Source organism: Phascolarctos cinereus, unplaced genomic scaffold (assembly GCF_003287225.1).
Source record: "Phascolarctos cinereus isolate Bilbo 61053 unplaced genomic scaffold, phaCin_HiC Scaffold_5;HRSCAF=322, whole genome shotgun sequence".
Lineage (NCBI taxonomy): Eukaryota > Metazoa > Chordata > Mammalia > Diprotodontia > Phascolarctidae > Phascolarctos > Phascolarctos cinereus.
Window position 1 is genome coordinate 321,941,202 of NW_027555958.1, and position 16,670 is coordinate 321,957,871.

Below are 16,670 nucleotides of genomic sequence, written 5' to 3' on the forward strand. Positions count from 1 at the left end.
TCTGACCAGAGGGGGAGGGGACATAAGAGCCCTACTTTCCCAGGGATACCCCCAAACAAAACCTTAGATTCCCCTCATCTTCTTAAAAACAGCAGAGATGGGGACCCCAAGAGCTGTCACTCCTTTACTTCCATTTTGTCAAAACTTCAAGAGGGTGTTGGGGGCGGGTCTAGGAAGGATGGAGGGTGGGGTTCCTGAAGCTAAGAAAGAGGCGTGTCTGAACCCCCAACTTTACCCCACTCCCATTGGCCCCCTCCCTTTTCCTCCCTCCCTCCCCAATTGTCTCTGTCTGGGTCCCAGCTCTGGAGGGAGGGGACGGGGGATGGGGGGGCAGGGGAAGAAAGGCATGAGACCAAAGGCAGAGACAGACACTGCATGAGAGAGGACGGATGGAAGGCTAGGAGCCTCTAGACCCAACTCCCAGAACTTGGCCCCCCTCCATACCCCAGGCTCCCTGGGAGTGAGACCAGAGGCTCCCCCTCATCTCCTGGTGCCCCTCAAGTTCGGGCACATACAGCCCAGGGTTCTCCAGGCTGAAGGCAGCAGAACCAGGGCTGGCAGGGGGAGACAGTGGCTGCCTGGGGACTAGGAGGGGGGCCGAAGCAGGGCTAAGGCCATGGGGCTGTGGCTGCTTGGATTGCTGCTTCTGCAGGACTGGGGTAAGAGGGAGAATCCAGGGGAGCAGATGGGCACAATGACATCCGAAATGGAATAACGAGGGAATGATCAGAAGGCATAGAAAGAGATGGGGGGGGATGGAGAAAATGAAGGTGATTAGAAATAAGAAAAGGGGGGAAATAGGAAGGACGGGAGAGATATGGGAGGAAAAATAAGATTGAAGGTGAGAGATAAGGATGGGGAGAAAAATGGGGTAAAGGAAAAAGAGAAAATGAGATATATGAGACATGGAGTGAAAAAAAAAGGGAAGAGATAAGGAAATGGAGAAGGCTGGGAAGAAAGATGAGGAGTAACTGTCTTAGATAAAGTTCATACCTCCCCCTAACAAGTGGGCTGAACAGCCATTACTCAACAAATATTTGTTGATGGTTGAATGTGTATTATTATTATTATCATTATTAATAGTAATCTCATTCTCATTTTTCGGAGTTCTAGACCATAACAGTTCTAGGACAAGTCGTTATCTGGCTATTATCCTTTCATACTTAGTGTTCTTTGGATTATTGAACAGGTAGATAACATAATTGCTTTTTGTAATTACAACATGATAATAAAAAGTATTATTATTATCTTGTACTCATCTGGTTCAGTGTAGCTCAGATAGAGACAATCTGGTGACAAGTTGCTATCTTGCTATTATTCTTCTATATTTAATGTTCTGCAGATATTATTGTTGTTGTTGTTGTTGTTATATTACTGGAAAAGAGACCAGCAAAAGGAAAGATATGAGGAAGAAGTCTAGAGTATGGGGGAATGGCAGCAGAAGAGAGATGGAGAGCACAGTATAAGGGAGGTGAAGGAAAGGAAGGAAGAGACAGATTGAGGGTAAAGGAAAAATCAGAGTAGGAAGAAAAGAGAAAATTTGAGGGGGGCAAAGGGCAGGTGGCATGATACTAGGGGTCTGGGGACCAGGGTAAAAGGTGGAAGAAGGGGAGCAAGGGATGTGTTTGGAGAAACAACACTTCAGGGGTTTGGAAAGGATAGAAAGAAAGGGAATGAGGAATGGGTGGGGTGGGTGAAGCATTTTGGAAGGGGAGAGAAAGGGGAACCAGATTGAGGGGTTCAGGAGTGGGAAGAGGAGAGATAATAGTCCCAGGAGTAGCTGAAGAGTTTGGGAAGAGCCAGGCCAGGCTAGGTAGAAAAATGCCAGGGTCTTCACCAAACAGATCCGTAGGTTTTCCTGGTCCTTATTCACAGAGATCGAATTGCACAGAGGCAAAGAGCGCTGTGGGGAAAAAAGATGGGGATGTCTGCGACTGGGGTGAAACAGGGCTTTCAAGTCTAATTTCACGATTCATTCCCAAACTCCGTGTCTTCCTGCCTCTGCATTTATATGTTGTCTTCATGTTTCTTGTTAGTTGTGAATCCAGGTGTAGGTCAGGTACACCTCTAGGCTTCTGTTTGTGTCTTTGTGTATAGATGTGTGAGAATGTAACTCCCTGAGGGCTGAGGTCACTTTTTATCCAAACTCCGTCTCCTCTAGTGCCTAGCACAGTGTTCTGCACACAGCAGGTGCTTATTAAATGTTTGTTGAACTGAATTGAATGTATGTACTTGGGCGACTCTTTAGATGAAATTGTGCTTGCTCATCTGTGCACATATGTGTAGGTGTTTCTCTGTGTTCTGATGCCAGCGCACGTACTTGTGTGCCTAAATGTGCCCTTGCCCTGCCTAGCATTGCCTAGTTAGGGGTGGGGTTAGGGGAATGAGGAGGGGAGTCAAGGGAGTCCTGGGAAGCTGACCTTGTGGGCAGACAGGCAGATGGGCAGGCAGGGGAGGGAAGGGGACGAACCTATTATCCCAGGGGGGAGCACAATGCCCATGGCTCGGCCCCTGACCCTGCCATTGTACCCGCCCCGCCCTCTCCCCGTTGCCAGGGCCTGGCTGAAAGAGGCCATCAATCAAGGCCCGCCTAGCCCCAGCTCGGGCCCCCTCCCAGCCAGCCTTAGCCCCAACCTCAGCCCCAGCCCTAGCCCCCTTCCCAGCTCCCCATCCTCCATTCTTAGCCTCAGTCGCAGGGCCCTGTCCCAGCCAGCCCTAACTCCAAGCTCCCCTCTACTCCATCTTCAATCCAAACCACACCCACACATCCACCTAGCTCCCAGTCTCCTTGTACCAGTTTCCAATGACTCCAGCCCCAGTTCCTCCACTTCTCCTACTTCAATCTTTCCCTAGTTATGAATTTCCAAGTTCAACTCTGACTTAAACTTACACATCTGCCCTACTGCTCCTTCTAAGATATAAATTTTCAGTTCCTATTCCTTTTTAGCCTCTATCTCATTATCTTCTCAGGGTCAAGGCTATAGGAGAGGAAGAACCAAGGCAAAAGCCAAAGAGATCTTTCTTCAGGCCCAGCAAGTCTAGCTTCATATAGAGGATAGGGGGGACTCTGTGAGAAGAAGGGAAGGATCCTGGCAATACCCACTGAGCCTGCCCCTTCCCTACAGGTGAAGCTGGAGGCTCTGAGCTAGCCTTCGTGCAGGAGCCAGAGGACGTGGTGGTGCTGAAGGAACATCCGCTGCTGCTGAGGTGCCAGGTGGAAGGAGAGCCACCTATCACCATCTCCTGGCAGCGGGATGGGATGCCCCTGGGAAACAACAGTGGTGCCACTCTGATGCCAGATGGATCTCTGCACCTTGGGGGTTTCCCCAGCCGCCATGCCCCCCAGGGTTCATCCCTACTTCCTGCCAGTGTCCATGAGTACAACTGTGTTGCTCAAAACCGCTATGGAAGGTTGGTGAGCCGGAGGGCACGGGTGCAGCTGGCAAGTAAGTGACCTGGAGTGTCCAGGATGGACATTGGGCCACAAGGGGTACCTCTAGGGGTTTGAGCAAAGGGACTGAAAGGGGGCATGTGGCTGGGAAGGGTAGACTTGGAAAGGCAGGGTCTTTGGGGAAGGATCAAAGAGGCTCTCTGAATGTTCTAGGCACAGAGGCAGAAAGTGGGAAAGTGGAGGGGGTGGTGTATGACTTCTGAATAACCGGAAATAGGGCAAGACCATAGGATTAATCGAGGTTAGTGGCTTGGGGCAAGGGACTCTGGAGGGAGGGAGGTTCAGGCGTCTGGATCTTTGTGTTTCTAGGTCTATCTCGATTTCACCAGCATCCTGACTCCATGGTGGTAGAGCATGGAGGTGTTGCCCGTTTCCAGTGCCTGATCCGAGGGGTACCTGAGCCAATTATCTCCTGGGAACACAACCGCACTGCCTTGAACCCTGCCAACCACAGGTGAACAGGAAGGCCCTAGAGTTGGGGGGATACTGTAGGGAGAGGGTCAGCATCTGGAGGGAACCTTACTAACCTTTCCATTCCCTCTGGCAGATTCACCTTATTACCTGCAGGCATTCTGCAGATCACAAGTGTTGGGCAGTCGGATGTAGGGACCTACCGATGTGTGGCACGCAATATAGCCAGTACTCGATACAGCCAAGAGGCCCAACTCGCACTGAGCGGTAAGGACGCAGGAAGGAAGACGTGATGAAAAACTAGGGTGCTGCCCTCTCACCCCCACCCCAGCCAAGACAAAGATGGGGAGAGAGCTGGATTTCTGTGTGTGTTTTTGGGTGTGTGACTGTGAGTGTGTGTAGTCTTTTAAGCTGGAAAGGACCTCTGAAGGCATTCAATTCAATTTCCTCATCTTACAAATGTGACTGACTGTAAGAGAAATTATGGTGTATGGAACTGTGTTTCTGGGTGTGTTTGCATGGCACTTCCTCTGACCTGGAGGTTGGAGGGCTTGGGGAGGTTAACAGGAGAATAAGAAGACTACTGAAAAGAGAGATGTGGACAAGGATGTGGGGATGAAACTGTTAAAAGGAGAAGGCTGAGGGTAAGGAATGGAGGTGAAGGCAAGGTGCAGACACTTCTGCAGCTGGGGCCTCAGCAGATCCCTGAAGATTTAGAGGTGGGGGGGGCTTATGGATGGAGCAGATTCCTAATGTCCCCCTGAGCTGAGGCTCCCTCCACCCTCCCCCAACAATTCCATATCAGGCAAACTGATGGAATCCATAATAAAGGATAGAATCACTGAATAAGTATACACATTCTACTGGAGAGAAGGCAACCAGGTTTCCCTAAGGGGAAATCATGCCTAACTAATCTATTAGAATTCTTCAACAGGCTAAATATGCATGTGAATAAAGGAAAATCAGTGGATATAATCTATTTAGACTTTCAAAAAGCCCTTGACAAGATTCCGCTCCAAAGGGTATTTTAAAAATTGAGTCCCTATGGGACTTTTTTTTTTTGGTGGGGGGCCAAGGGAAGAGGAAAAAGTATTTTGTCATGAATTAGAAACTGAGACACAAAATGAAGTGTAGGAATAAATGGACACTTCTCTGAATGGAGAAGAGTTACAGAATGAGGTTCACTAGGGATGATACTAGAACTTCTTTCCACAAAACATTTTTGTAAATTATCTCAGGGACAGAATGCACAGTGAAATCAATAAACTGACACTCAATTCTCCTAGTAAAACGGCAGGCATAATTTGCAGGAAGATCTCAAGAGCCTCTGTGAGTGGGTAAGAGAATGGCAGCTGAATTTTCACTGTGGGCAAGTACAAGGTGATGTATATAGAGGGGAACATCCCTAACTATAAAGGCTGAGCAGACTCTGGAGGGATCAGTGATGACCCAGGAAGAGGATCCAAGAATAATTATGGACTGTTTCCTGGATATAGATATGTTCTCCACCAATAAGAGCCAACAAAATGCCAGCTATCTTCAGGAAGGTTCATTGCCTCAAGGGCTGGCAATTTCCTTGGTGTAGAATATCCTTAGAAAGTTGCTAGGCACAAAGAGATTTAAGTGACTTTCCTTACACAGCTAGCAAATGTCAAGGTTTAGACTAGCTGAGGCTACCATTTAATCTTAGGAAAGGGACTGGAAATAAACCAGGAGCCATCATTTAGCCCTGGCACAGAACTGAGGTGCTGCCATACCTGTAATAGCGGCTGCTGGCTCAGGGCTGTGCACTTTCCAGAGAAAGTGTGGAGAAAATTATGGAGGTGATGTAGGGGAATAAGTGAGTTGAAGAGTTTCTGAACTCAGACTGAAAAGATGAGGACCTTTCCAGAGGATATGATTGAGAGGAGATGAATGGAGTGAGTAAAGGTGGGCTGACCCCCTCACCTCAATCTAGAACCCTAGGAGGAAGAAGGTTGCTCTGGAAGCTTACAGGAGCAAATTTAAGGCAAATATGAGGATTATCTTATATTCAGGTAGTAGTGGTTTATGGTAGCACATCCTACCAAGGAATAAAGGATGAAAATGTAAATGTAGTTTAAAACAATTAGATATATTCATAAATGCTAGAGCCAAGGGGAGCAGTGGATGTTTAAGGATCGGTCTCCACTTGTGAAGGTGAAATAAAGTGGGACAACTCCCACCTCCATAGCCCTTGGCATAGAACACAAGGTTGGGGCTTCTTATGCCAAGCTAGAATCCCCCTTATGGTCTCAGCATACTGTTTCCCATTGTAAACTGTACTCTCTTCTCCCCCTCCTCCTGTCCATCAGCCTTACCGGAGCCTGGCTCAGGGATTCAAAGTTTCTGAGATTTCCATCACCCCCTTTTATCCCCTTGCCTTCTCCTCACATCTCCCTTGTTTTGAGCTGGATGAGATGCATCCCAGCTTGGATATTGGAGAATAGCTGCAGGAAGGGCTGGAAAATATTGGGGAGTTGGAGGTCAGGGCAGGGAACAAAGATGCCCTTAGCTGGGGGCCCTGTGGGAAAGGGTTGGGGTAAAAAATGTCCCTCTCCCTCACTCTATCCTTTATTTTCCTGGCCCCTGGCAGTGTCTCCCCTACGGCTGCTTCAGGAACCAGAGATTCTATCAGGACCTCAGAACTTGACGCTCACTGTGCACCAGACTGCAGTGCTGGAGTGCATTGCTACAGGCCATCCACGACCCCTGGTCTCCTGGAGTCGCCTGGGTAACAATGGGGAGGGAGCTGGAATTGGGGGTGGGGAGATGATTGGGGGCAGGGGCACAGAATCACTCTTACAGGACCCCTTTCTCTAACATCCTCCTTTCTTCTTCCTTTAGAGCTTCCAAATCTCTCCCCACCCCTCTTCTTTCTCATCTCCCAGCCCTACTCCTTCTCTTTTGATTTGCCTTCAGCCCTTTGCCCCTTAGGGAAGGGGGTTATATGTTGTCATGGTGACCTTGACCCCTATCCCTTTTCTTCTAGATGGTCGCTCCATTGGGGTGGAAGGAATCCAGGTCCTGGGGACTGGGAACCTGATGATCTCAGATGTGTCTGTCCAGCACTCTGGAGTATATGTCTGTGCTGCAAACCGGCCAGGCACCAGGGTCCGGCGAACAGCCCAAGGAGTCCTTCTGGTGCAGGGTGAGCAGGGCCAACCAAGGGGGTAGGGGACAGCAGGACTATAGCAGGCAGAAAGAAAAGACAGCTCAGAAAAGGTTAGTGGGACTGAGTAACATCAGGAAACCTGGGTTCATATCTGCACTCTGACACTGACTTTGACTTTGGGCAAGTCACTTAATTTCAGCTTCTGTTTCCCTGTCTTTAAAATGAGGATACTAGTACCTACACTACTACTAAGCAGGATTGTCATGAGGAAAGCGCTTTACAAACTTTAAGCAGGCCAGAAACATGAACCTGTCATTCCTCTGCAGCTGTGTGACCTCGAATGAGTCAGATCTTCAAACCTCTGGTCTCACAAACTCTTGCTTATTGGCTTATTCGCTCACTTGCCTGCCTGCCCTTGGCGGGAGGAGAGAGGCAAAGGCGGGAGGTGAGGGGAGGCCCCTGTGGAGCCCTTGGCTCCCCTGACCTCTCAGAGCAGTCTGGCCGTGGGGCTGCAAAAGTGATGGATGGGCGCCCGGGGCAATGAGATGCAGTCCTGAGCCCTGAATTCATCAGCTGGAGCTCCAGCCGGTTCCCACAGCTTGGATGGGGTGGGACATCAGGCTGGAGGGACAGCTGAGCCTCCAGCCTCCTCCTCTCTCAGATCGGGACACAGTCCCAGAGCCCTGGTGGTCCCAGAACAGAATTTCTGATCCCCCCTCCCCCAAGGCTGCCCAGGGAGAGGCAGGAGGACTAAGGGATAGGGGCATTAGCTTCTCCTCCATCCTCTCCTTTTCAGCCCCTCCAGAGTTTGTCCAGTGGCCGCAGTCTGTGTCAAAGCCCCCTGGCAGCAGTGCCATCTTCACGTGTGTGGCCCATGGTGTTCCTGAACCCCAGCTGATTTGGCTGAAGAACGGAAAGGTCCTGAGCCCTGGAGAGAATGTCAAGCTCACCCACAACAACAGGTTAATGTGCCCTCCCACTAACCTACACCCATACCACCATAGCTGATCGCCCCAATACAACATACATCCACATAACTACCAATAACTGCTCTCATTACATACACATCCATGCAACCACAGGTATCCTAACACACACTAACTACAGTTAACACAATGCAAACCACATCCATACAACCACAGGTAACCTAACCTTTCCATACAAATACAGACAACCACAGATACCCCCACCCATACAATCACAGAAAAAAGCTGCTTTTCTTCTCCTGATCCCCACTTAGAAGAGAGACAGGAGGGACCACAACCCCTTGGGAGAAAGGACCTTTTTAAAAGAGGAGACCCAGGCAAGAGGATTCTTGGGCCTGAATAGAGACAATGTACTACCACTATCTCTATTATCTCTCCTCTAGCACACTGATGTTGGCTGGTGTCACGGCAGAGGATGAGGCCATCTACCAGTGTGTGGCAGAGAACAGTGCAGGCTCCAACCAGGCCAGTGCCCGCCTGGCTGTAACTGGAGCCCCAGAGCTACCCCCCATTCCCCAAGGCCTGCAGGCCTCTGCCCTCTCCACCTCCACTATCCGAGTCTCCTGGGAACCTCCTTCTACCGGCGACAACCCCAGTATCATTGGCTATGTGCTACATCTCCAGTCTGAGGGAGGTGGGCAGGGGTGGCAGGGCATGGGTGGTAGGGAGAGGAAACAAAACAGGAAACAAGTTCAGTGGAAATAGCAGTAAGATTGGGAGTTAAAAGACCTGGGTTCTAGTCCTGGCTTTACTATGCTAAGAAGTATCACCTTATTATGCAAGTCACATCCATGGACTGGATCTAGAGTCATAGCTTCCAAGAATCAAAAAATGATAGTCCTGTTGTGCTCTGAGCTGATCAAAGTCCATCTAGAATCTTGGGTTCAGTTCTGATGGCCACAGTTTAGGAAGGATAGTAATAAGCAGGAGAACCTCCAGATGAGGCTAACAAGGATGGTGAAGGTACTTGACTTTATATGGAATGGTTGAAGTAACTAGAGGTGTTTTAGTCCAGAGAAGAGAAGATTCATGGGGACATGATGGACAAATTTAGGACTGGTCTAGGGAAAAGCTTCCTAACCACTAGAGTTGTAAAAAAATTAAATGGGCTCCCTCCAGAGGCCATGGGTTTGCCTTACCTGGAGGCTTTCATGCAAAGGTTGGATATCACCTGTCTAGGATATTGGGGATTCTAGTTTAGATGCAGTTTAGACCAGATAGCCTCTGAGGTTTGTTTCCACTCTGAAATTCAATGAGTCCCCCTTTCTGGGCCTCAGTTTCCCCATCTATAAAATGAACTCGTGCTAGATGATCTCTAAGGTACTAACCATTTCAGAAATTCTGTGTCACTTGTACATTCAATCAATCAAAAAGCATCCATGAAAACACAGTGCCTAATGTCAGGTACTGTGCTAATTAATTATTTATTATTAATTATTAATTACTGGGGCTACAAAGATAAGAGGGAAACAGTCCCAGACCATAAGGAGTTTATAATTTAGCCAGGGAAAACAACATGTGCATATATGTTTTGTAAAACAGTTAGAAGATAATTTTTTTTAGGGATGTATGGGGAAGACACTAGCAGCTGTGGGGATCAGGAAAGGCTTCCTGTAGAAGATGATCCTGGAATTAAGACTTGAAAGAAGCTAAGGATTCACAGAGGCAGAAGTGAGGATAGAGTGGATTCCAAACAGGAGGGAGAGCCATTGCAAAGTCAGGGTGACCCAGTGATGGAAGGCCAGTTTGGCACTAGACAGTAATGTTTATGAAAGGGAGTAAGGGAGGTTGGGGTCAACCTGTGCAGAGTCAAAACAGAAGAGGTTTAATACTTTATCCTGCAGGATTGGATCTTATTGAATAAGGCAGTAGCTGGGTTAGAATCTCTTTAGCAGCATTGTGAAGGGTGGAGATCAGAGAAGGAAGAGATCTGAGATAGGGAAACCAAGAAGGAGACTGATGAGAAGGTGCCTGAACCAGGGTGTGATGGCTGTGTGAGGCTAGGAAAGGGACTGGGATGCAATGTTACAAATATTGTGGAGGTCAAAATGACAAGTTTGTGAAATGGCTTAGATTTCTGGAGTGAGGGTGAAGGGTTAAGGATGAGACCCAGGTGGTGAACCTAGACGACTAGAAGAATGGTAGTGACCTCGCCAGAAAGAGGGAAATTTAGAAGAGGAGTGGGTTTGGGGAGATAGATAACATGTGATGCTTCAGACATGTTGAGCTTGACAATGTATAGTTTGAAAAGTTCATCACAGCTTATAATGCATGAGTAGAGGTCAGGAGTGGAGGCTAGGATTGGGAGACAGACAGATCTCTAAGAGTCATCGCATAGAGATGATCATTAATAAACTTGTGAGCTGATGAGATCACACAGAAGACTGCAGAATGGGAATCTTAACCTTTGAAGTGTCATGGATCCCCTGGGCAGCCTGTTGAAAAAGCCTATGGACCTCTTCTCAGAATAATATTTTTAGATGCATATAATAAAACCCATAAGGTTGTAAAGGAAACCACTAACTGAAATACAGTTATCAAAATGTATGGTTTTTTTTTTAAATTCACAGACTTCAGGTTAAGAATCTTTGGTGTGGAGGGAAGAAAAAAGAGTTTAAGACAAAGCGTTGGGATACACCCATAGTAAGGACATGTGAGAGGGGTGATGATCCAGCAAAGGAGACCGAGAAGGAGCAGTCAGACTTATTAGAAATAAACCAAGAGAGCCCTGTCGTAAAAACAGAGAGAGAGAGTGGCAGCTAGGTTGTGCAGTGGATGGAGCACTGGCCCTGGATTCAGGAGGACCTGAGTTCAAATCCGGCCTCAGACACAGAAGACTTACTAGCTATGTGACCCTGGGCAAGTCATTTAACCCTATTGCCTAAAACCAAACCAAACCAAACCAAACCAAAACGAAGAGAGAGAGAAAGAGAGAGGAATCCAGGAGGAAAGGGTGGTCCACAGTGTCAAATGCTGCAGAATGGTCGGGAAGGATGAAAATTGGGATGATCTTCACTGGATCCCTGCTGCCTTTAGAATTAAGTCCAAACTCCTTAGCATTTAAGACCCTCCATAATCTGACCCCCAACCTATTTTTTTCTAGACTTAGTTCCCCATGCTTCCTTCTGTGTACTCTTGACATACCACTCACTGGACACTTAACAGATATAGTTGGACCTGGCTTGTATCAGAAATCCTTTTTTTATATATCCAACTCCCTTACCCGTTGCACCACTTAGCTTTCTGAATGAAATTCAACCATCATTTATGTAGGTGGAGGGCATTATACTAGCTTCTGAGGATATGAAAGATGAAACCTTTCCCTTCAGGAAGCTCTTAGGATACCAAAAAAAAAAAAAAAAGAGAGAGAGAGAGAGAGATTTAAACTAAAAAGAGGGAGAAATAGTTTCCAGCTAGGGTGGGGAATGGGAAACAGGAAGAAGGTGGCAATTGACCTGGGCCTTGAAGGAAGAAAATTTCAACAGAGATAAAAGGGGGAGTGAATTCTCATACTTAGGAACAGTCTGTGCAAATTCATGAGATACAAGAAAGTGCAGGATACTCTGTTTATAGTATGGTGCAGTATCTTTGCCAGCATTGGACTTGAAGTCAGATGACCCAGGTTTGGATCCTGGTTCCTGTACTTAGGACTTAGTGACCTTGAACAATTTACTTCCCCCCCCCCCCACGTTTCCATCTTTCTAAAATGAGGCGCTTGGAGAAGCTAATCTTTAAAGTCTCCTCAAGCTGTAGATTTATGATTGTTATCATTGAGGAATAAGAAATGGTCCAGTCTGCCTGGGATGTAAAGTTGCTGAAGAAAATCAGTCTGAAATATAGGTGGAAAGGTAGGCTGGAGCCCTATTCTAAAGGGCCTGAAGTACCAGATGAAGGAGTGTGTAGTTTATCTTCTTCGGGCACTAAAAAGCCACTGGAGGTATTTAAGTAGGGGAGTCAGCCATTAGGAAAAGAATAGTGGCAGCTCTGAAGGATGGACTGGAAGAGAATAAAAACGAAGGAGTGCTTTAAGGTGTACATGGCACCTTTCTCTCATGACTATCGAAGGAAGTCAGCAATACAAATATTATTAGCTCCATTTTGTAGTTAAGGAAAAAAATTCAGACGTTGGTCCTGAAAATCAGTAAATGCTGAGTCAAGATTTGAACCTATTTCCTGACTCCCAGAACAACACTATCCATTTCGCCACACAGTCCTCAAAGGAGAGAAATTGGAGTGAGGAAGTCAGGCCAGAGGTGATGAACACCTGAACTCGGGTGGTGTTAGTGTGAATGAAAATGAAGATTGCGTGAATGAAACAGCAGCATTTATTGAGTCCTATGTGGGGATGCAAGTACAAGCAAGCAAGTTAGTGTCTGCCATTCTAACGGAGGAAGAGAACTCAGGAGAACTAGAAGGAGGAGGTGCTACCATGTTGCATGGTTTGGAATTGGCTGACAATGATGTAGAGGTCCAGTTCCAGACAAGATTAGGTAAAAGCTCACCTGTCTGAGCACAAGGCCCAAGGGGGAGAATTCAGGATTCAGTAGAAGCATGGAAAATGGCCACCATGAAGGAAGATCTGGGACACACTGTGGAGGTGATATAGGCAATGAAAGAGAAAAGAAATCAAAGATGACTTCAAGATTTCAAGCCTGGATGACTTGTTGGTTGGTAGTACAATCAAAAAAGTAAAATAGAGGAAAGGGATAGGGGTTTTTTTGGCAGGGGGCGGGGTGGGGAGAAGAAAAGCTGAGTTCCATTGCGGACATGGTAAATCTGAGGTCCCCAGGACATTCAAATGACGTCCAGGACCCAATTCAGAGATATGAGTCTGGAGTTTATAATAAATTGGACTGGATATTTAGCCCTAGGTGTTATCTTCATAGTTAACTGAAGCCATGGGAACAGATGAGCTTGCCAAGGTTTTGAAAAAGTGTAGCAAGAAGGCAAAAGAGCTGAAGACTGTGTCTTAGGAATTATCCACTCAAAGGGAGGTAACAGAAATGATGGGGGGCACATTAAGGGGAATTATGCAAGTACGGACACAGGTGCCAAGTTACTCCTTCTTCTTTACCCCTCTCTCAGAGCCACCTGGCAGGGAATTGCAGGAGGCAGTGAGCAAAGGGACCTTTGAACATGTTTTCACCAACCTGGATCCAGCAACAACCTATTCCATCCGTCTCCGGGCGTATTCTGCCGAGGGTGCTAGCCACGACTCCCCTCCTGTACACATCACTACCATGGGCAGTGGTGGGTAAACTCAAACCCCATTTTCTCCCCAACTGTTACCACCAGTTCCAACTTCTCTGTCCTCTATTACTGACCCAGCTCAGCCAGCCTGTCTTCCTGCAGCTCCTGCAGCCCTTGGCTTCTATACCAAAGTGCTCAATGCCACCTCAGTTCAGGCCTCCTGGGATCTGCCTCCCCATCCTGGTCTCATCCAAGGCTTCAAGCTCTTCCACAGAAAGCTGCCAGCTGCCCATTTTGAGGGACCCCTCCTTTTAGCCAGCAGTGCCAGCTCCTTCCTCTACACTGACCTAGGTGAGACCCAACCCCTGGGCACCAAGTCCTTGGCTGTGTTTCACTCCAACCAAGCACCATCCTTGCCCCTCTGGAAGCTCAGATTTCCTCTTCACATTTCTCCAACTGCCCTATTCACCTCTCCTCTTATTGCTAACATTTCATTTCCTCCAGAGCCTGCTGCCTTGTATGAGATTAAGCTTCAGGCCTTCAACGGAAATGGGGATGGAAACAGCACAGCCCGTTTTGTCTCACTGCGGGATGCCTTCACAGCAGACGCAGGTAATGTGGGGCCTGGGAAAAACCAGGGGGAGCATTGTTATAGGGAAGGAGGTGCTTCTGTCTCCCTCTGGAGGGCACCATGGCCACGCTTTTCTCCCCATATTCCTTGGGGATTACAAAAAAAAAGTTCTCGCAACACTGCTGTTGGTGAGGTCGGTAAAGGGGTGGGGGAGTAGAAAGGAGGGCCACTCCTCCCTATATCAGGCATCCTGAGAGTGATTTTTATTTACCTTATGCCTTGTACCACAGATCCCAAAGCAAGATGCCCCTGCAGCCAGGATGGGGAAACCCCATTTATGGAGAACACTCCCATGCCGGGGGTGTTTGTGGGCATCCATGTAGGCTTTGCTGCCCTCATCATCTGTCTTCTTTGCCTCCTCCTGGGCTGGCGCCATAGGTAAGGAAGAAAGGGGCTGGAAGGCAGGAGATAATGCATGTAAAGCCCAATCACTATAGAAGCTTTAGCTATTGATATGTGGGGTGGTTTGATGGAAACAACACTAGACCTGAAGTCACCAGACCCGAGTTCCAAGTTAGGCTCCAACAAGCACTGGTGGGCTGATCCTGGGTCATTTGCAACCTCTCTGGGAATCAGTAAAATCATATCTGTACTACCTATTTGTTGAGAGGAGGAAAATGCTTTGTAAGTGCTCTGTGTCCTGTGGGCTGTGTGAGTGTGTTTGTCAGGGAACAGTGTTCTTTGAGGATGCAAATGGGAAAAACACAAGTAGAAGGGATGAACCAAAACCCACTTTTTGTTCCTGTAGAGTTGGGAGAAATGTGGAATGGGGCAGCGAGGAGATACTGGGGTTAGGCTACAATTAACCTTCTCTCCATTTGGTCCTCAGTTTCCTCTGCAGGAAAGTATCCGGGGAGCACTGGACAGTACCCCCAGGCTCTGCTGACAGGGCCTCCCTAGGCCAGCTAGAGAGTGGAGGAAAACCTGGAGAGAGGATTGAGCTCATTTCCCAGGTAAATGGGAAGGAGGTGGTTGGTAGCTCAAGGAGAGGTAACAGGATGAAATGGAATAAGCATTTAAATGTCCACATGTGCCAGGAACTCTGCTGAATGCTTTACAAATATCTCATTTGATTCCCGCATCCCTGTGGGGTAGGTATTGGAATGGGCCATCTAGAACAGAAACCCTGGTGCTTTGCATCTCTCCCTCCTTATCTTCCTCTCTAGGTCACTGTGGAGCAACAGTCTGCAGCCTAGAGGCCTTCCTCCCTGCCCACCCTGAAAAACTCCAGAACCACCAAAGAATCTACCTCACCCTACCCTACTTCCAGAGTCAGGACAGAACCAAAGCTACCTCAGCACCTGGGGAGGGAAAGGGGAGAAAGTTTTCTCACTGTTGTTTTTTCATTTATAGTCCTCTGGGCCAGTGATGGGAATTCCAGGGGCCAGATTACGTCTCCCACCACACCAAATACTCTCAGGTGAGAGGTCCCCCCAGGTCCCTCTTCCCCAATCTAGAATGTCTTAATCCAAACATGACTCTGCCCAAAGATGAAGAGCTTTAAGGGGTCTCCCCAAATCGGGGGCTAGGGGCTCCACTGTCACATTCCTCTCTATTCTACAGCCAGAACCTTTCCCCTCTTATTCAACCCTCTTTTCCTCCTTTTATTCCACTCCCGCCCTTTTCCTCTAAGTTCAGATGAGTCAGTTTTCTGAACTGGACACGCAGGCATCTGCATCTCTTCTCTGATCTCAGCAGCTCAAATGCCACAGTCAGTGTGTTCTAAGGTGCTTAATCTCAACTGCCTACCTCACATTTCTTCCAGAGCCAAGTCATCATGTGTGTACATACACTCTTGTACGTTCAGGCACATATTCTCTGAGCAACCAAAAACACTCTAAAACCTCAATGGAGGTTTAGAGTTTGGAGGGGTAAAGGTATTATCCTGCCTCACAATCCAAAGCAGTGGCCTTCTCTGAAAGCCCTTATTTTCCTTCTCTCCCATTTAATTTCTATTTTTGAAAGCAGAGAATTTAGTTTGAGTCAGGTTTGTTTTTTGCAGACATAAACCCCTAGTAGAATAAGTGCAGGGACTGTGGGCACTCCTCCTAGGAAAAAAAATTGTTTTCCCCCTCCTGCCCCATCACTGCCAACCTTTGGGGCACAGAGACCTTGTAGCCCTTCCTGTTCCCCAAACATCGTTCTTGACCCCAAAGCCAAAGCCTCCACATCCTAAGGCCAGCCCTTCACCCTCCCAGTATCATGCCAAAAAATCCTGGGGAGGATATCGAGGACTGAGGAGTGTACCCTACCCAATCCTCGCGTTTGTAGAAATTTTGCTGAGTGATGCTACTACCAATGAAAAGCTTCCAACAAACCCAGTCCCAGGAACTCCAAGCCACCCTATATACCCTCCAACAAGGGAGCAGAAGCAGCCTGATCCAAGAATAGTGTGGAGGTAGACTGGAATACAACAGCCAACACCCAAAACCTTGTGGAGAAGGCACCCATTCCCTAGAGTACCCTGGTGCTAGTTTTGTTGGAAATAAAAGCCGAAATGAAGAACACAATTAAGAGTTGAGTCTATGCTCAAAGGCAGAAAGGAACATTTTGGAGGATGAAGTGTCAGGGCTTTTTTTTGGTTTGTTTTAAAAGAAAGCGTAGGGAATAAGGTAATACTGTAACTCTTGTGTATGCCAATGGGTTCTTTAGTTTTGGGAGCAATTGGAAAGACTCACTCAGGGAGACAGTTTCCTCTCCTTACCTGGATATCAAGGGCTTTTGATTTAAAGGGCTATGGGATTATAGACTGGGATATCTTCTCCCACTAAACTGTCACTGAGACTTGTTTTTATTACTGCCATTCCTTTCTCTGTTGTTATTCTAAAAAACTATTCTTACAAAAAGCAATATTGTTACTCCAAGAGG

The 16,670-nt window shown here is 47.6% G+C and overlaps 1 protein-coding gene across 1 annotated transcript; it reads left to right on the top strand.

Annotated features, from left to right (window-relative positions):
• Positions 1-616: 616 nt before the first annotated feature.
• LOC110211858 (immunoglobulin superfamily DCC subclass member 3-like) lies at positions 617-16,304 on the top strand. Its single transcript, XM_078155761.1, is given in 16 exon segments — positions 617-659; positions 3,108-3,446; positions 3,761-3,905; positions 3,999-4,129; positions 6,477-6,644; positions 6,689-6,851; positions 6,853-7,031; positions 7,792-7,957; positions 8,365-8,615; positions 13,067-13,231; positions 13,334-13,522; positions 13,676-13,783; positions 14,033-14,180; positions 14,632-14,755; positions 14,969-15,222; positions 16,074-16,304. Coding segments are annotated over 15 exon segments (2,349 nt in total). The 3' UTR covers positions 14,999-15,222; positions 16,074-16,304.
• The last annotated feature ends 366 nt before the right edge of the window (positions 16,305-16,670 follow it).